This window comes from Limanda limanda, chromosome 6 (assembly GCF_963576545.1).
Source record: "Limanda limanda chromosome 6, fLimLim1.1, whole genome shotgun sequence".
In the NCBI taxonomy this organism is placed as follows: Eukaryota; Metazoa; Chordata; class Actinopteri; order Pleuronectiformes; family Pleuronectidae; genus Limanda; species Limanda limanda.
Genome location: NC_083641.1, coordinates 16748148 through 16768854, shown reverse-complemented (window position 1 = coordinate 16768854; position 20707 = coordinate 16748148). Strand labels below are relative to the sequence as shown.

At 41.4% G+C, this 20707-nt stretch overlaps 1 protein-coding gene across 1 annotated transcript in view; it reads left to right on the top strand.

The window, feature by feature from the left end:
• Positions 1–2125: 2125 nt before the first annotated feature.
• grik4 (glutamate receptor, ionotropic, kainate 4) overlaps positions 2126–20707 on the top strand; it is a 154274-nt gene continuing 135692 nt past the window's right edge. The window contains exon 1 of the mRNA XM_061073199.1: positions 2126–2207. Coding sequence (XP_060929182.1) covers positions 2126–2207 — 82 coding nt within the window. The remainder of the gene's footprint in view (positions 2208–20707) is intronic.

Genomic DNA, 20707 nt, shown 5'->3' with positions numbered 1-20707 from the left:
TAAATGTTACACAAAACATTCTGATTGGTCAGCATGAATAACGGCATGAATTTGTAAAACCATTGCCATGACACCTTTCAACCTGGGTCAGATGTGTTGCATAATAAATCGCAGCCTCTGCGGTTTGCTAATCGAGTTGTTTCAAAAATGCGATTTCGATATGAATTTGATTAATCGTTCAGCCCTAATTTTAATCCAATCTGTGTTTGAGGAAGCTTGTTCTTATAAATTAAACATCCTTCATATTTCATTAGAACTCTTAAGAGCTCGTCTTAATCTTAAAGGAAATGTTTGTAACTTAATAGATAAAAAGATGATTTTACTGCATGACTTAAAACAGGACCAAATTCATGTATCCATCATTAGTTGAACTGTGGGTCAGTGAGGATGGATTTTCCCCTCTCAAATCTGCAATGAAGGCCCAGCCTCTCTTTCTTTCTTCTTCGTGTCAATTTAACAAGATGTAGAACTACACCTCTTTTCAGTCTTTCCCTCCCACCAGTAATCTTTAAACTACCTGCTCTTAAGTGCATCACAGGCTGGAATATATAAACAGAATAAGAAGAATCACTGAAAACACTAAGTAAGGCAATGATGCACAGCCCATATTATCATATTAATACATTTTACGTTTTGTGCTTCTTGGCATTTTTTCAGCATTTCTAGCTTTGGGTGTTATTTTCTTCTTTTTTTTTCTTAAATGAAATGTTTTTAGCTAGCACTTTTTGTTTTGTCCAGAGGAGCATGAAGCTCAAACCACCACATGATCTGATATAATTTGGAAACCGTGCTCAACCATAACAGTTGCTGGTGTCTGCCGCTCTGAGCAGCCAGATCTCGACTTTTATCGAGCACTTTTGTGCAGTTTGTTTCCCTCTATTGGTCAACGACTTTTTAGGTTGAAAAGGTGGGAGGCAGGTGCTGTCTGCAATCCTCTGCTTGAGTGCATGAGAGGCGGCTCTCACATCTGTTTACTCAGATGGAAACAATGGAACCGTTGCAACAGAGGTTGGGGATAAAAAGAAAGTCAGAAAATGACCCGTCAACATTGCTGAATACCCAAACAACATCAGATCAGAGTCTGGTGCTGAGAAACACTAGAGATGTACCGGGAGAAACAGAGGGCACAGAGGACACAGCGCTTCAGAGACTGAACACTGCACACGGAGCCAACGACTGCCTTATTCATACATAAGAAACCCACAACAGGAGGTTGTCATAGGTGGCCCATGGCCTAGCAGTTAGAAGGACATTGCAGATTAAAAACGTATGAGAAGTGCACGTGCTACACACATGAAGGATCGTAATTTTATACATTAATATACACAAGGACAACGGGGAGCAAAAGGTTAGATAAGCAGCTTGTAAATGAAGAGTTACAGGTTTGATCTCTGCACCGGCAACATAAATCTGAGTGGGACCAAAGACTGCCACTTCCCAGTCCCCCCCCCCCCCCCCCCATAATATTATGCTCATACTCAGGTTAATCATTTTAAGTTGTGTTTTTAGTTGATAAATGTTGACATGCTCTAATGTACAGAAAACACATATTCCTCATACTGTCCATTGCTGCTGCTCCTCCTGATTGTGATTGTATCGAACAGAACACTGACGACCTGTTTCAGGAGCAGTGTTTTCTGTGAGGAAGCTCCCTTTACAGCAGAAACTGTGTTTTTGAATTTAAAGACCTTCAACAATAAAAAAAACCTCTGCAACAAACTAGATGAGAGGGAAAACCAGAAAAGAACATAATATGTCTCCTACAAACATGTAAAAGAATGGATGAAAAGAAAAAGCCTCCGTGGACTTAAATTCAATGCATGGATTTACAAACAAAGTCAACCATTGGGTTTTAAAACCTTCATCAAGGCAAATGTTCGGGGTCCAAAATACGGCCCACTTCCAGCACATAATGAAAGTCATAAGTCACATGAATTGTGGGCTTTGTAGAAGCAAACTCGCCCCGATACAATACTACAGAAGAAACAGTGTTGCACAGTTAAGTCTAATTTGTGTTTTTGCTTGATGTTGGTTCATGCCTAAATGTTGTGCTGTGTTCTGTGTGTTTTCCAGGTGGCTGTGACAGGGGCACCCCCGGGGCAGGACCCATGAGGAGTCATAGAAGATGCTCACAGCCTGGGCGCTTCTGCTCTTCTTAGCCATGTGGGTGAGAAGCACCTCCGGTGGCCCGCTCTCCTTCAGAATAGGTAAATTATGAGACTGACATACAGTTTAGAGAGAGAGAGGCAATAACTTCTGCCTGCACATGTTGATCCTGGAAGTCTGTTTTTCTTATTGGTGCAGAGATGATGCGGCTTTTTCAAGAAATGGGAAATTAATATTTTTCATTTGCATATACATACAAAAATCTGTGAACAAATGGATCAATTAAAATTTTTCAGATTTAAATTCATTTAAGGCAATGACACACCCACTCAGTTCGGTTAGACCGATTTTCTTAACTTTGTGACTGTGCAAACATTTTACTGCATAATCTTAATAATAGCTTCAACACTACATCACTGGATTGCTTCAGATACAGTGTAATAGGTTTAATTTAGTGCTAAATTAATGTCATTGTCATGCTTGAGCTTTTTCTACAATAGTACAGAAACAAAGTTCGGAAAGAAACCACTGTGATATGCTGCTTGAGGAAAGAGTGACAGATCGGTGGACCAAGGTTGAGTCGGACTAGACTCTGTATCTGAGAGGCCATGGTTCAAAAGTCCCATAACCTGCCAGAGTCTGCTGCTAACCAATGGGAGTTGTTCCTTCTAGTTATTATTCCTCTACAGTCAGCAGGTCTCTGACTCCCTGTCACTAGCTTGCTGTCTAAAGGTTTGACTGACTGCCTCTTTATTTATGCATAGACCCCAGGTCCTGGGTGGTGAAACTCTCTATGTGTGTCTGTGTGTGTTTATAATAATATATGTAGACTGCATGTAGACACAGATAGGAAGTTAAGGTAAAGATGGAGATATAGACTGATTCTAAAGCTCACAGACTGTGTGTGGTGACTGAATGACCTGCTTTAAATTTTCAGCATGGTTGTCAACTTCCTGAAACAGCGGAGAGTGAAATTTCTCTTGTCTGCCTGTTGTGTCTGAGTAATTACACAAACAGTGCTCTTCAACAGGAAGATTTGTTAAACCATGTTTGTTGTCGCCATCAATCACTTTCTTCTTTACTCTGTAATCCCTCCCCGAACAACAAATTTCTTTTGGATCTAGAGCATGAAAAACTTTTACCACATTTAAAGTTACTGCAGCTTATTCCATCCCTGTTCCTCCCTTCATCTTTGGCAAACCAATCATTGCCCTCTGACGTAAAATGCTTTTGCTTTCAGTGGGACGCAGAGAAATTGTAACATTTTACACTCTTGTATTGTCCTCATGTTAACTTGTTTAGCTTAAATGTCCCACAATCCATAACAATAGGAAAAAACGTCACCGTGATTACTGTAAGGAAACTAAACCTTCAAGCAAAACCAAACAGGGAATCACAATCATGTTGAGTGGGAGCAGAAGGGGCATTTTAATAGTAGGAAAAAAAAATCATGAAACTATAATAAAACCAATAGTTTGCCTTTGTGAAACCCGCCTCGTCTGGGGTGATGGATTCAGTTCTCAACATGATAAAAACTACAGTGCACACTTTCTAGAGAAATGAGATGCAGTGATGACGAAAAAAAGTTGAACCGCGAGAAGTCCCCTTTTTACAAACTCGTGAATGCATATTAGAACTTCAGTGCAGCCTGCTTCTGATCTTTTCCTGACAAAACGAAGCCGGTTCAAACTGCCGTCTTTCTTGCCTTTGAAGATATTTTCCTGTGGCAGTTTTTTTCTCCCCTGTCTGCTCCTCGTCTCCTGGCTTTGCCACGACTCAGCTACAGTTTGCAGAATGCTTGGTGGTTTGGCATCCGATGCCCCCAAACAATCATCTGTGCTTTCTTAAAACAACACAGTTTGAGAGTTTACTGTATCAACATGCCTGACCGCAGAAGAACTCTTTTCTCTTCTTTGTGAATATTGTCGGATAAAGAAGAAACAGCTGTGTGTCTCTGCTTTCTCTTTGAATTCTCTAGCACCCTTCACCTGATTGTTCAAAAGCTCCTCGGCAGTTTGTGCTGTTTTATGTTTACCTCAGTCATGTTGCATCTTAAATGGATAATTAGGCGCTTTGCCCAATTTTTTATTTCCTTCTAATATCATCTGAGCGCAGCACACATCTCTTTGACAGTGTACTTTCGGTGTGTGTGTATTTACACACAAGGCAGTGCGAGGCATAGATATCAACAGACACACACACACACACAAACAAACACACACCACCACAAACTCGCTGCCATTTGCGTTCTCGGAGATGGTATTTACATGGCAGTCCCTCGAGTGCTGCCTGGCTTGCATAATGTCACTGTCTGGCCTTCTCTAAATGTGTCAGGGCCAAAAACAACCTGCCACCCCAGCCACGTTCCCCTGCCAGGACCAGAGGCAGCAACCAGCAGCAAGTGCAGTGTAGGTGAACTAAGGAACTTCCCTTCGTCTTCTGCTGTGTTATTTCTCTTGCAAATTAGCTGAGCCAAATTAAGGTACGCCTGCGTGCCATCTAATTGACCTTCTCATTGGGATGATGAGCTACACGTAAAAGGTGACTTTAATGGCATTTTTCATTGCAGCAGAGGAGCAGTGTGTAGGCTACCTGTAATGTCTGCGGTTGGAGTGTAATGAGAGATTAATTGCATGGATACTGACCTTAGAAAATGTAAATAATTAAATCTGGTTCAGTCTGGTTTACTAAGGAAAACCACACATACAACTGCCGCTTTAATTAATCATGAACCGCATAGTTCAGGAGATGAGATCACAGGGAAGGAGACACAAATGTTCATTAAGGTAAAATCCTCTCACAAACTGTTATGAAGGAACATTAGAAGACCTCGTGCAGGCATAAGAAAAACATTTAAACCTGAGAAGATTCCGCATAATATTACATGAAAAAGCCTGTTCACCACCATATGGTGCTGCTTGTTGTTGTGTGTAGTATTCCCTCATTAGTTAAGTGAAAGAGTGTCTGCCGTCAACAAAACGCTGCTTGTGTTAGCTCGGATAAATCATTTTCCAAAACGTGCATAATCACTGCTAAAAGCTGATATGTTTTATTTAATTCAGGGATTAAAAATTGTAGGAAAACCATATGATCCTTCATTAGATCGAGATAGATAAACACTGCAGAGTCCTCCCTCTCCACTCGTGCAGTTTGATATCAGTATATAAAAGCCAATTATCTGTGATTCGTAAATCAAAGAGAGTAGGAGGGTTCAGAGGAGATGGATAGTTTTGTGTCTCATAGCCTCTATTGAAATGAGCATAGCAGGAGCCGAGCAGGATGATATAAAGTCATGACAATGGTTTTAAAAACATTTCCCACTATTTTCATAAGATTTCATTGCCTCCTTTCAGTTATGTGACTCTTGATTCACTGTATTAATCAATGTCGCTCTCACGTCGGGTTCTCTTATCTCACTGAAGCCCTCGGACTGTTTTTTAGAACCGTTTTATTCCACCATCAATCAAATCACACATTTTTCAGTCAATGGTGAAAAAATACAGACACTGTTGTTGTAAAGGTAGATAGGATGTTTTATTGTGCAACTCACACATCTTCAGGCATCAGGACTGCTTCATTTGACAGTGTCTGACTAAGTCCACTTTTGAATGCTGACCCTATATTCAGTCACACCACCAATTGTAATCACTAGCATGCAAACTAGATGCCCATGCTGTTCCTGATCTTAGATAAGGAACCTAATACAATAAATATAATATATCTGCACTACATTTACTATTGTTTATACCAATTCTTTCCAAATCTAAATCTTAAGGGAATCTACAAACTAAATCTTCACAAAAATAAATCTAATCTAGCAATAGCATGAAAATAGCAAAAAGCAAAGGTCGGCAGTTTGAGGTCTGTTATGTTATAGTTCCTCCACCCTCAAGTTTAACGGCTACAATCAATGCAGGATAATAACAATAAGTTCAGAGAGAAATCTAAGCTCAATGTTTCCCGAAACATAAAGAATAACACCAGTCTTAAATACAGTGAATCTTACAGCTTATTCATTAAAAAGTGGTAATTTATTAGTACTCAGAATCAGCTGGTACCCAAAGCCCAGGTATCAGTACCGGTAAATAGACCAAAACATTAGGATTGGTGCATCCCTGTGCCAAATTTAGCTGTTGGCACCCACTGGGTTTTGGCTCAATCAAGTGCTGTGTAATTCCCCTGGCAGGTATCCTTTAGCTCACCTTCAATGTGCTGCTCTGTGATACAACAAGACGGCAAGCTTTGGATTTCCTTTTTAGAGCATGTGTGGTCCCTCTTAAACCAGAGTAAGGATTCATATCGATTGTTGTGAAAATCTGTCGTAAGCTGCGCACAATATCACCAGCACCTGCAACACATCAACCAAAGTCATGTTAACGTCCTTAAACAGGTTTTTCCTGTTGCTCAAAATGTATGATCAAGAAATGTTGTCTGACTCGCTCCACAGCTGCCTTTGGAAAAGAAAATATCAATAATAAACATAATTAAATAGGCTTTTAAAGGGTGATGGCACATGTTCAAAAGCCCTTTTTTTATTGATTATCATTTGTCCTAGCTTTAGGACATGTATGCATTGTCAATAAAGTGTTTAGTAGCAACGAGTTATGGAAAGTGTGATAAGGGAATATAGTGAAACAGATATTTAGCTGCCACTAACATTTGTTTGAATAATGACCTAACTTATTATGAGCCCCTCTGGGATAAGTCGAGAGTCTGTTGGTATTTTCATCATTGATTCAGTCATTAATTTCTCTATTCAGTGTCACAGTGGCAACAGGGCCAGTAGAGAAACCCACACATTAGTTTCAATCGCAACAAGCCAGTTGGGAGAGCTTGTCCCTCCAGTATGTCCTAGGTTTGCCTCATGGTCTCCTCCCAGTTATATACTTCCAGGGTAAGAGGCCCGTGCGTCCAAGGTTTACCTCAATGTCATCAACCTGCTCCTCTTAATGTGGGGAAGCAATAGTTTCAACACGGTTATCCCAACAATAAAAATTCTACTAGCATGGAGTGGATTAAATATTATGTTTACTCTCTGTATCCATCCCTGCTCTCATTTCCCAAAACCTGACTGTAGATAGAGTGTATCAGAGCCTGTTTTACTGCAAAGAGTGCAGCCTCTTGTGTTGTACACACCATAAAGTTTAAGAACACTTCCATAAAGAAAAACTGACCTTTTCCTTTCTTTTGTTGACTGCTCGGGTTGTTAAATCTCCTCTTAGACTACGCTGCATTGTACCTTAGTCAACCTGCATCTTCATTATCCAGAGCTGTACTGTATGTTTGTATTAGCGTGACATGTTGTTTACATGCATCGTGTCACGTCAGGTCTGAGAGAGCCTGAGATAGTATAATTCCCTGTACAATCCTGGCCTTTACACTTTCACAAGATGTCCCATACACTCATAAATAATGTATAAAATAAAATGTAAACTATCCATGCCATTATTAGCAAGGACAGTGTTTATAGTCATTGTTACCTGTCAATAAAAAGTAAAGTACATTCATTGCTGTCATAGTAAATGTCACACCAGGTTACTGTCAACATTATAATGCAGTGATTTCTCTATGATTATAATGTATTGTTTGGAAATAGTAGATTTGGTATTCAATGATTTAGATTTTGATTTAGCAGATAAGGCAACGTACAATTGTTTTAAATGCTATAATCGTAGCATTTTTGACAGAACATCTGGATTGTTTTATGTTCAGCATGTTATCATTGTATCAGCTTCTCCATTATCTGACAAACAGCTTGTTAATTTACCATTGGATTAATGAAACTTGCATCAGTTTGGGAAGGCATCATTAATTATATCATCAGTTAACAAGTAACTGATTCATGTAAAGAAATCTCCAGTAAAGTCTGACACCTAAAACCGTTACAACATTATAGCTTAAAGCCCAAAACGACTTGTATTATATCTAAACACTAGGGCGCAAATGCTGTATGAAATCTGATGGTGTCCCCTCAAACCCCCACTCTGCACGAGACCCAGCTCGAGGCTTGTTAAACACAAAATTTACAGCTGTCTTTACTTTACACAGAAAAAAACCCTCTTACTGAGCATCCCTGAAATACAGAGGGAGCGACAACCAGACGAGCTCCACAGGAAGAAGTCAGACAAACCTTTGCTCCCTTTTCCACACTCTGTCGGAAAACATGACGGAGGATTCTCCGTGTGCTAAAATTCAATTGGCTCCACTCTCGCGGCGGCAGAGGCTACTCCTGCCTGTGCCATCTTTACCGAGCTTCGCAAGACTGGCAGCACTGGATCTGTTAGTCAAGTTTGTTGTGAGATAGATGTAAAGCCAAGAAGCACTGAGCATGATAGAGTGCTTCACGCTCGAGGGGGCCTCTCTCTTTAGTAAATACAGTGGAGCTGCGTCCTTCCCCTGTGGCTGCAACTTAAATAAAGCTTTGAGTTTTAGCCACTGGGGAAGTCCTGATAACTGGATGTTCTACCTACATCCACATCTGCCTTTAACAATACATATTGGACTTTTAGAAATGTGATTTGTGATTTTGTGCTAGTTCACTTCGACATGACACTACTTTTACCAAGGAGGTTGTGTTTCCACCCCTCTTCATTTCCTTGTTGGTTGGTTGCATTGTCAGTAGGATGATTTAAAAACTGCAGAATGGAACATAAGCCAAGAAAGATATTTTCAATTTTGTCCCAGATCCGCACAATGAGGTAGATCCAGGAAATTGTTTAATTTGTCAACATTTAAAAAAAATGTAATCAATGTAATTTGATGAAAACAATCAGTCATGTTTAGGGGACAGATTTTTATGGATAGGAGGCGGATAAAGGAAAAGTCATTTTCTGAAATTTTTTCCAACTTCCCAGGGAAAAATTCAGGGATCTTGATGAAAACGTGAAAGACTGTTAGGCCTTGGCGAAGATATGAGAGTGCCACTATTGTTACAGTTAATTTTCACAGATACATATTCCAACAATATTCATGCATGCCCGGTTGATATAGCAAATTTTAGGCCAGTACAATATTAAGTTTAGCCCCGAAAACAAGAAGCATGAAATACTGCTGTTCAGCATGAAAGTCTGCAAGCAGCCCATCAATGTACCTGAGGGCAAAATACTCCCTTCCCTGGTTATGTCTGGACATACACCATGTTTTGCAGTATAATTCAGTAGGAACAACATGTCTAAGGACACTTGACTGCTCTGTGTGCAAACTTTACTTACTCACTAAGGGCATGTATTGGCTGGATCAGCGAAATCCAAGCCCACAGGTAGAGTTTAATAGCGTAATTAGCCCCGCTGAGCTAATATCCAGAAGTCAGAAGCACCATACTGTTAATTCCCTCGACTCGGCCTCATCTATGCTCACGGTGACTTATTTAGGCTATTGCTGCCAGAGCCACCGTGGTTGAATCATTGTGCCCTTGCCTCCAGGCATGTTCATTCTGCCCTCACACACTCAGACTTCAGTTGGTATCTTGAAACTCATTTAACTCACTGCCACTGTTCCTGGAAGGGCAGAGGAGATAGCATGTTGGGGGGGACGCAGAGTTAATAACTGGGAGGGAACTGTCCTGTGTTGTTTTGAAATATCCTCTGAATTATAGCCTCAGTTCCTCTGTAAGGGACACATGATTATTTTATGAATGAATACCAAAGCAGAGACTGATGCTCAGCTGAGGAACCAAGTGAGTAGACTACATGATTAATGTCCCTAATTTTAATTAGCCAGCCATGTGCTCTGTGAGTCACCGGGTTAATGACAATCAGACAAATGTTCTCGCAGACCTGAAGCTACAGGGCACATCTGAGTTAAACCCACTTTTTTAGGTGACCACCTGTTAGTAGAGCCAACTGTCCAGTTTCTCTCTGTTTCACTCAGATGCCAGCAACGGTAATGAGGTCATATCAGAAAGAAAAGGGATTTTAATCACAGGACAGTGTGTGCCTGGAGGCAGCCATGACTCTTTCATACAGGACTTCTCATTTAACATTCTGTGTTTCGGGTTTCTGGTGTTAAATAACGTGTTTTTCGAGTTGAATGTCGCCCGTACCTATGATAAACACCAATCTGAACCTCGGGCCCAGGCTGAAAGGGGCAGTGCTTATGATAAATCTCTAAGGTTTTAATTACCAGGGCAGGTGCTGGGACCAATCGTTTAGTTAATGGCAGGAGTGGCAGATAGGAGTGATGTTATGCAATTATGCACACTACTTTGCTCCCGAGCTTACTCCATAAATTATTCAGTAAATCTGATAAAGTCGCGGCGCACAGGCATGTGACGCGCTTGCTCTTAGATTCAATCACACACTCCGACACACACACACACACACACACAAAACGCACTCTCCTGAAATTAATGAATCCCCACTGGGATTGACAAAGACAAATTTAAATGAATGTTTGCTCATTTGCCCATGCACATGTACACATAATCTATAAGGGTAAACTAACCTCAGTCACTCACAAACATGAAAACATTGTTTTTTTTAATGATTAACAACTAATAACAAGCTGCAGGGTGATATTTGTTGATGTGTAATGGAGCTTGCCTCATGCTGAGACACAAGGCACAAGCTTAGTTATTATAAAATAGTCTGAGAAGAGAACACAAGCATTATTATTGAATGTTTTATAGTCCTGTGACGGTGTGGTGTGGAGTGAAGGTCATTGTACAGCAGCACCATAGCTGAAGTTTAAATGGGCTGAAGTAAACACTTGTGTAGAGGTGTCCCATTATTTTTATTACCCTATAATGGACATGGATATAATAAGAGTGTTCATTCATTTCACCCCAATTTCATCCAACTCCCCTTTCACTTGCCTTGGCAGCACAGTCCTGCATCAGCTGCATGTCACCCAGAAGGCCACCGCCAGACCATTTCCCTTTTAGTCTGGCTCTCTGTATAATTCCCAATCCAGCTGAAGATCCTTGTGGTAACTGTTCAAGTCCTGCATGATTAGGTATCTACCTACGTAGGTGAGCTATAGTTCTCTTTCTGCTGCATGCTGGGTAAGTAATCTGTAGTAACTGGCATTTAATGCTGTACAAAGATTTCACATGAACAGTGCCTCGACCCGATCAGCAGTCTCAACAGTCTTGGTGGCTACATTACCAGTTAACATAAATCCTAACTTTAAACTATAGAATATATATACGGAAAAGTATAAGAACCACATAAGTCAACTGAGAACATTAACACATTACTAGGGGTACTCAACAGTCCCATGAGCACTCATACTATCCACCTCACCAATCACTACAATACTTGTGGTAATAATGTGGTATCTACAGGAAAAGACTGAGGCAATTTTGCCCTTAAATATTTGTATTCATCCCACATTTGCAACTCAGGACGCTGCATCTCCCAGACAAGGACATCAATTTCCTCTGAGTAGAAGCCAGCATTGTGCGGTGCATCTTGACTCTACTCATCCATTACAGACGGTGTATCGTGGAGCAAGCCCTGGTTTTAAAGGGAACTAAAGGATATGATTTGATTAGTTATGATTGATGCCTACAACACACGTTTTTTAATTCACCTGTTTTAAACCTGCAGCATGTGTGCACCACTGCTGTACCCACAACACTGGACTCTTGGATTACAAAAAATATATTGCCGCTGCCAGTTGTGCAAGCTTGTGCCGGTGCATGGCGCTTCTGCCTTGCTTTGTGAAAATAGAACCGTTAATGCTAAAAACGCTGCGCTTTTCCTCCTGTGGAGAGCGATCATCTCTTGGCAGCTAGCAGGGGGAAAAAAGGCAGCCTTTGTTGACTGGGTTTTGATGAGGGCAGAACAACACAACATCAATCCCAGGTATACAGGCATGCGTACACTGGCTCATGCATACTCAGTTTGTGTTCACAGGGGCAGGGGTTTTGTCTCTCCCTTGCTCTCATCCTCTCTCTGGCTCTCTCTGTCTGGGTGATTCTCAACTATGCTGCCATTAAAATTTAACTTCCCTGATGCCCTCTCATTTAGCTGCTTGTTACTCTGCTACAATGATAAGGTCTTTATGCTCAGATGGCCGCGGCAGCTGGTGCAATATGGTCTGTGTATACATCTCTTGGCCACGTCGCTGCCTATGAAAAAATAGGACTCCCTTTATTATCAGTTACTGTGTGTGTTTAAAGAAAGCTTCAACGCTTTCATTTTCACATGTTGTAATTACAATAGAAATAACTCATCCTTCCTTTAATTATGTCTACAGTAAGTAGGGTGAATAAGTCAACGTTTGTGTATGAAATTAAGTGAATGTACTGATCTAACTGTTTGCCCATATATCCTATTCAAAAATAGACAAAATAACCTAGCATCTAAATCGTGCTACCTTTTAAATAGGAAGTATTGATAGGCCTTTATTTAATACTGCAGGTGCAGAAGGATCAGAATGACAGGGTGATTGTGATTTTGATGATTGGGCCGGCTCACAGGTTCATGCTTAAGTGCAGGCAGGTACACAACCAATCACACATGCACACATACAGTATACGCAACTGAGACCAGATCCTTTGTCCTTCATTCAGCACCTTCGCTATAGGGTTAAAGAAGATCACAAATACTGTAGCTGTCATTACAGGGAACTGTCCGCGTCCAATTCATTTCAGATAAGAAGCTCGCTCTCTCTCACTCTCTCTCTCACACACACACACACACACACACACACATACAAACTCACATACTTGCAGCACATATTTGTCCTTGCCATAAGAGAAGCAAGTCTGTTTTACAGGCAGAGAAGCATGTATGGCTCAACAGCCCAGATTGATGGCAGCTATGTAGAAGCTAATGGGTGTGTACTTCGATCATCACAGTCAGTCAGTATGGGATTTGGTCGATTACGGCAGAAACACCAGTAATGGCCGAGATTAGAAGACTGGCCTTAGATATATCCTGGTGCTGTGACCAGGAAGTTTCATTGATCTGTCATAACAGTCGTATTTCTCTCTTTGTTTTCTCTGTGTCATTTAAGTCTCTGGAGGGCGGAGAGACAGTGCAGACGGAAATTGATATTCTTCCTTCGTAGAGTCTAAATCCTTTTTTTCCCCCTTTCCCTCATTTCTTTCCTTTTTCCCCCCTCACAATTTAGGATTAGCCAGTTCCTCTCGCACTGCGGTGCTCGTCACTGTTGACCTGCAGAGGGTAAAGATTGTCATGTGTCTCCTCTGATACATATGGAGTCTCCAGCTGCTGCTTTTCATGTGACAGTGAGCAGCTTCATAAAGGTTTACTGTAGCCTCCAGGGTCTAAGCCCCCTCCATACCACCACTCTGATGAAGTAGCAGAAATACAAACCTGTGCAACAACAGGACCATCATCTTCCTCTGGGTCTTGTGAGGGTGGATGAGAGCCTTGTAATCCCCAGTTCATCTGATTGTTCAGTATAGTGTAAAACCATTTTTGGTCCAGTGTTGCCATTAACTGAAACGTGTTACTTAAATACAATAATTTGAAAAACGTTGATTCCTTACAACATTTATAATTACACATCTGATGGATGAACATATCAGACCCAAAATGTATTGTTATTTTATTTTTTGTTTGTATTGAATTTATATAACATGACAATAAAAGGAGGGCATATACTTGTATTGAGGTCAGATTTATCTGGATCATTATCTTAATCCGCACCAAATGTCCCTTCTTCACAGATATTAGCATTCTACACAGCCCTGATCTCTGTAGTATTTCTTAACATTTTTTAAATAATGTTTCAAGTTAATTCTCCGTGGCCCATGCTCCATCCCTCCGCCAAGTTACAAAAAAAAATCGGTTCAGTAGTTTTTGTGTAATCACGACATACAAGCAGATAAACAGAAGTGAAAACCTCTTGCTGGAGGTAATAAAATCTGTTGTTGGGTGTGCACACTTGTTCTAAAATACTATTATTTTCAACCACTATCTCATCAACTTTAACAAGCTTAGTCTTTTTATTTGCACAGGGTACATTTAGTTATTGACGTGCCAAGGCCATTTCTTAAATGTTTTACAGTCGCTTCAGGCTATTTTAGAGCTTTCGAAATGAGTGTTGGTCCAACAACATGACAACACAAAGTAACAACAGTGTCCTGAGTAATCTTGTTTCATGGATGGTAATGTTGGAAATTAATCAAAGTCAACCACTCAAACTTCAGCCTGTCAGTCGTCTTGGTGTTTTTATTGAATTTATTTTTAAGTTTTTATTGACTAGTATGCTTTCTGTGAAGAGAAAAAAGCTTGAAAGTTGGTTGTAAATAGTAAATGTATATTTTAAAACACTATTAGCTTAACTTAACAAAAACGTTTTTCAGGATAGATAAGCACTTTACAATGTATCATCCGTAGTCATCTGTTAACTGTGTGTATCGGCCTCTCATATAACCAGGTGGTGAATTAGCACAGCGATTTGGTGCCTGTGGCCCAGTGTCAAATACCTTTCTTCTCTCATCCATCCATTTTATACCTGCATGAGCAAATTATCCACACGCACTCCACACACATGCACACATGGAGACCTCTCTCCCACGGCTGATATACACACTCCTCCCTTGTCACCCTATCCTGCCAGTCCCTCTCCATTATGCCACATCTTTCATCAGGACTCACAGTGAAGAGTTTGGCGAGTCCTCAGAACCCCCGCCCAGCTGTTGCCAGGCCCCTCTGCCATCGCACGCAGTTGGTGCTGTCATCTGCAGCTGTCACCCGCGCCTTGAGCACCACCTCTGGCTGCACAGATGCCCGAATCGTGCAAAATTTTGCTCCCGCGCCTACCTGCAACTCTGTGTTAACACTAATCCTCGGCTCACCTGCACACATGTCCACATCCATCCTCCTCTCTGAGTGTACATCTGTGGCATTACCTGCTGTTTTATTTGGAAAATTCATTGCCATGTTTTTATGGTTAATTTACCCCGGCCCTTCTCCAGGAAGGTAAGAGATTGGCAGCTTGCCTAATGGCTAGCTAACCCTGGGAGGGACTTGTAGTTGACTGGTTCCCAGCTCCAGCTACCAGATATTCTGTGTCTGGTTGGGAGGATACAGGGAACAATGGAGCTCATGTTTGTTCACGATTTATTTCAGTGATTCTACTCACTCATCTCAAACTGATCCAAAGATGGAGGGACAGCATTTGGGTCACGGGGATGTTGGTGTTGAGGCGTGAAAGCTTATTAAAAAAAAAAAAAAGATCTTTGGATGTCTTTTTGTAGCGTGAACGGTTCCCATTCAGTCAAACCTCTGTGTTGCCTAGTTACGACATTATTGTTTAGTGTGCAAATTGTATGTCAACAATGGAAAATGTCACATTGAAAAGGGACTTACAAAAGAAAATAACTGAATAATAATGAAAGGACTCCAATTTTAAAACTGTATTGACGTTGAAGGTTAGAGGAAAGGAAAGCTAAAGGCATTGATAATAAAAAGGGATCTAATAGAAAAAGAGTGGAGGTTGTTTTTAATGTGATCAGCCGGAACATTTAGATATAGTAAAGAAAACATGAATGAGGTCATAGGTTGTTTTATAGCAGATGGAATTGGTTCTTCTTGCCTCGTAGAAATGCACAACAGATTAAAAAACTAAAAAAATATTAAACAGAAAACAGTCCAATGTGACCTGTGTGATTGCATTTACATTATTGATATTTGCGGCAGATTGCGGGGTCATTATTTTCTTTAAAACACAAAAAAGCTGTGCAGAGGTTCAATTAAAAAAATTAAGCTGTATGCAAATCCAAAGCATAAGGAAACCATTATGATGTACAAACAATACTTTGATTCCTATATTTTGACTATTTTTACAATAGAAGTAATGTAGCTGAGTAAGTGGGATGAAACCGGGATTAAACAATTTAGTGTGACAGCACATAGGAAAACATCTATTCATGTTAACGTGATTAATGAGCCGTTTCATAGAACTTTGACTCGTAACATATCACACCAATTGAGGAGATAAGTGTAAGAGTAGAGGTGGAAGTACGGAGCTGTGACGGATAAATAAACAAGGTACAGTTTCCTTTGCTGAATATCAAGGACACCGTTGATAAGATCAACTCAGGAACAATTAAACACACACACAACCACACACACACACACACACACACACACACACACCTGGGACTCCCAGGCAACGTGGCAGTCTATTAACTGTGTACAGACAGGTTGGCCTTTTTTCGCTGTGCAGCCGACTGTGTTATTAACTCTGCACTGAATCAATTGTCCGGTCTCCAGGTGTAAGTGTGTGTCTAAACGTGTGTGTGTGTTTGTGTTTGCGTAGCTTTCTTCTCCTCCCCTTTCTTTGCCTCTCAGGTCTCCATCACCATCTCCATGGCTGCTCGGGGTCACCGGATGATTGTCCCTCTTGTATTTCTCTTACTGTCTTACCTCAGATTACACAGAGTGAAGTCCTTCAGGGAGGCGCTATGAATTACCGTACACTCATGTTCACCTGTTTCCTGTCCTGTCGTGTCCCGTCCTGTCCCCTGGACTCCTCACCTTATCAGCTGCATGCACGCTCAGGCAGGGACTCCCATGTGGATACTTCATCCGCTGGTCCTATTACAACCCCATCGACAAAAGCACATTGTCCTTGGTACCTTTTCCTCGTATAGGCCCGAGCGGGAACACATAAATACATACACAGATCCCCTCGCTATTGGAGGGTGTTTACAGAATCAGGCTTAAGCAAACACTGTTTACCCTGGCGGATCCCTCGGGGTCCACCAGTTACATTGTTAACCCTCCTTTTTCTGTTCACTGGGGAAACATCTTTAGCGAGCGCCTGCCTGATAAAATCCCATAACTCTTTAACATTCAGACCTCATTTATGGAGCCATGTGTGAACGATGAGGAGGTGCTTTCGTGGAGTTATGTAGCCTCCAGGGGCCTCAGTAGCCATCTGGGTCCCCACACTGTTTATGTGCAGGTATAAAGTGGCCCTCAGCTGAAGCACCACGGTAGAAACCATGAGAAGGGCTGATGCAACACCTGGGGCGTACTGTGGCTGTAGAAGGAGAGGGTACAAGCTCCATGGAGGTTGATGACGACACGCATATGTACACAGGCACAGGCCGGTTTACTGGACGTGTCACCGCGATCACCACTGTTCTCCCTGGTGCTTTGTTAGTCTTGGCTACGAGAACTTTGGATGCCCTCCGATACCTCCTGCGCCTTCTCGACAACCCAACACTCACAAATGACTTGTCTCGCTCTCCCTCCCTTTCCAGCTCCGGACAACTCCCTGCAGCATTTCTCTTCACAGCTTAATGTTCCTCCCTTCCATCTTATTATCTTTGTAGTCTTCTCTAAAGTGCTCTACGTCTCCTGAGGATAGAAGAGTTAACCCGGAGCCCAGCTTGAAGTTTTCACACCAGTCATTCACCGCAGAGATAAACACAGCTCCAGCGGTATCTGTCTTTCGGTCCACATTCAATCTTATCTGGTACTTCTTAATGTTTGAAAAAAGGTTTTCTACATTGGTTTAAATTAAGCTTCACTTCTCCCTACTCTGAATATTATTTTTCTTGCATTTTAGATAATAGATATATTTTTCATACATCATTAATTTACATAATTCACATTCCTATCAAACTTTTTTGGTATTTGTCCTTTCATTTGCCAAACCTTATCCCCGTCCCGTTTCATTACCTATAGTCACTTAATGCATGTTGGGTGGACAATATTAGCAAAATAGCAAAAGATAAAAAGTAAAAAGCAGTGGAGAGCAAGAGAAAGGGCGAGGGTTAGAGAAATGGCTGTGAGCTGTTATCAGGGGATATCCAGTACATATCATTGCTGATACTGTTGAAGGGCCTAAGGAGCTTTGGCTTTGTCTCTTCGAGTGATGTACGCTCTGTCCCTGCCTACCCTGTTGAAATGGTGATAAAAAATCAATACTTCATGTGCAGTGGCCATCACTCATAAGACTACATGCCTGTGTGTGTGTGTGGGAGAGAGAGAAATGAAGAGGACGGGTATGAGGTAGACCAAGAGGGGGTGAGAGATGAGTGATTGAGAGAAAGGTTACTTATGTCCTTTTCATGTGGTGCATTATACTCGAGCGTTGTCCTAAAGCGACAGGATGAGCGAAGCCCTGTCCTCCATCTTTGGTTGCTCTGAACCCGTTGGGGCGGCAGAAATTCCGTCTGCTTCCACAGACTGTCACATCAAGATACAGGAAACAGTTCTGTGGTAATAATCGATAACAGCGGAATTGGTACATTGTTGACAATTTCTTTCCCTTTTGAAACTTTTCGTTCACTTGAGGTTAGATATGGCTGTAAATGGAAAATCTACACATTCTATAGACAAACATCTTTCTCCACTCTCAAATTGTTGGCATTAAAAATGTTCTTTACCTTATTTAGCCAACCTTTTTTTGTCTAGTTTTACTTGTCCACTTGACTTATAGTCTGCCTTTAGTTCAGACAGTGAATGAGCATTTAAGCTAAACTTCTTTAAAATAACAAATCTCCATAGACCTTTATATAAAGATGGATGGACTCCACTTCCTCCCACTATCCAGAAATGAAGCCTAAATATTTTGGATATGAACGCTGCCATCTTGCACTTTTGGAGCGACCAGAGATGGAACTGTGTTAGTAAGATGAAGAAAATACACATGCTTGACCAATCATCTCAATCGTGACCTTTCACCCTGTTTTTAAAGCACCAAATGACTAGAACAGAAAAAAGACTTGAATAAACATCAGTTTGATAAGATGTTATTCAACCATATTTTAGAAAATTTACTTTGACATGCACTTTGACTTTTTAGTTTGGACCTTTTCGGAATCTACTAACATGTTGTGTAGGTGTTTACTTTGTTTGTATACTGCAGCCATCCACCAGGTGGCGATCAAAACACTGGCCTCCCTTTTGGGGGACAGTCACGTCGTCCAACTTAATGGACTTTTTTTAATCTCAGGACAAAGATTTAGACTAAATCTAAAAGAAGCTTAAAAAATTAACGAAGCTCAATTGATCAACTAACCAATGAATTGTCTAGTCGCTAAAGCTTTAAAGGCATCAGTATTGCTCAGGACTAGCATCTCTCTGCACTGACCTTTGAATGAATGAGGTTTATCCAACTCTGTCCATCAGACTGTTTGGAAAGAAGTTCTCATATCATCCACTGTCAGACGTTTCCTTCATAATAAAGGTCAGTTTACTGCAGATTAAATGACCATGTTAAAATGCCAAAGGCTCCTCTCACGCCGCATGTGGCTGTTTATGGTCAGCAGACTGTTTGTTTAAGTGTGTCTCTGAGGTTACATCAGGTGTTAAATGCTATTACAGTACAAACAACCACAGGACACAGTGTTACTTTATGGTTATGACTGTCCCTATTAAAAGTTTCCCTGGAGGTGACATTCAGTTCAGTTTCCCCTCACTGTCTTGTGGGAGGAAAAGTTTCCTCTTTTTCTCCACCATCAACTTTGCTCTGTTCTTTCCTCCATGTCTCTTAACCTTTCCACTTCTTCCTCCCATCAAACCATCCGCTGCTCTCCCTTGACCTTCCAGACAATTACATGCCAGTGGCTCTGTCTGTAGGCCAAGCCCGTTGAGGGGGAAACACTGACTGACAGGTAATGACACCCACTGAGAGCTTGAATTCACCCAAGATCCAGTTGCCCTCCAGGCCGCCTGTCGGCCTGTCTCCGAGTCTCCGATCCCTTGGGTGCAGGAGTTCAACTATGGGAGCCACAGCAGCACTGTTTTCATCATAATAATCAGCCCCTCTTCCTTTTTGCATCATCATCACCATCATCGGCATCAACAAAGTTCCCCGTTTGCCCCACACTGTGACACACATCACACTCCCAACAGCATGTCAGCTGTCTGACTGTCTTCCTCTGTCACAATCTGTTGGTCTGTTGCTCATTGCAACAGGTCTCCCCAGGGTTTTCGCTCTGTCACCATCTTAACCTGTCTCTTTCCCTCTCTTTTTCTATTTCTCTCAGTCTGTAATTCTCACTTTAAACCTCTTTCCTCCTCCCGTGTCCTGTCACTCGGACTCTTTCAGGCTCTGTCCAAACTATCATTCATTTTCACTCACTTAGACTGAGAGGCTGAGTGAGGAGAAACTTTTAGCATTACTTTCAACCTTTCTACCTCCTGTCCCTTTCGGTTTAGTTGGTTAAGCCCCATTGCGTTAACTTCATTTCCTCCTTGTGTGACACTAGAATTTAAAGGTGATGGTGGTGGTGCTTTAAAAGGGAAGAGAACAAATGTGTGTGTGTGGGTGTATGTGTGTGTGTGTGTGTGTGTGTGTGTGTGTACAAGTGCACAGACAACCACTTATAAAACTACCTCCCCTAGGAATGTTTTATTGGTTCCATCAAATGTTTATCATTATTCATATTATTAATGACCCATAATGAAAAGAAAACTTTAACTCGTTTTAATTTGTATTTTTTGTCGCATCTATTAGTTTAATCTATGTTTCCAGACAGTGCAAGAATTTATTAAGTGATGGGCCGAGGATTTGTCTGTGCTGTCTGTCTGGGTTACTGGCTGTTGTCGTGGCCCTTCAGAGACTCCACAGCCTCTGAAGAATGATCCCCTCCGTTGTGTCCGGCTCTGACAGGGGCTGGCAGCACACCACGCAACGCATATTTCTATTTCTGTCGTGTAGT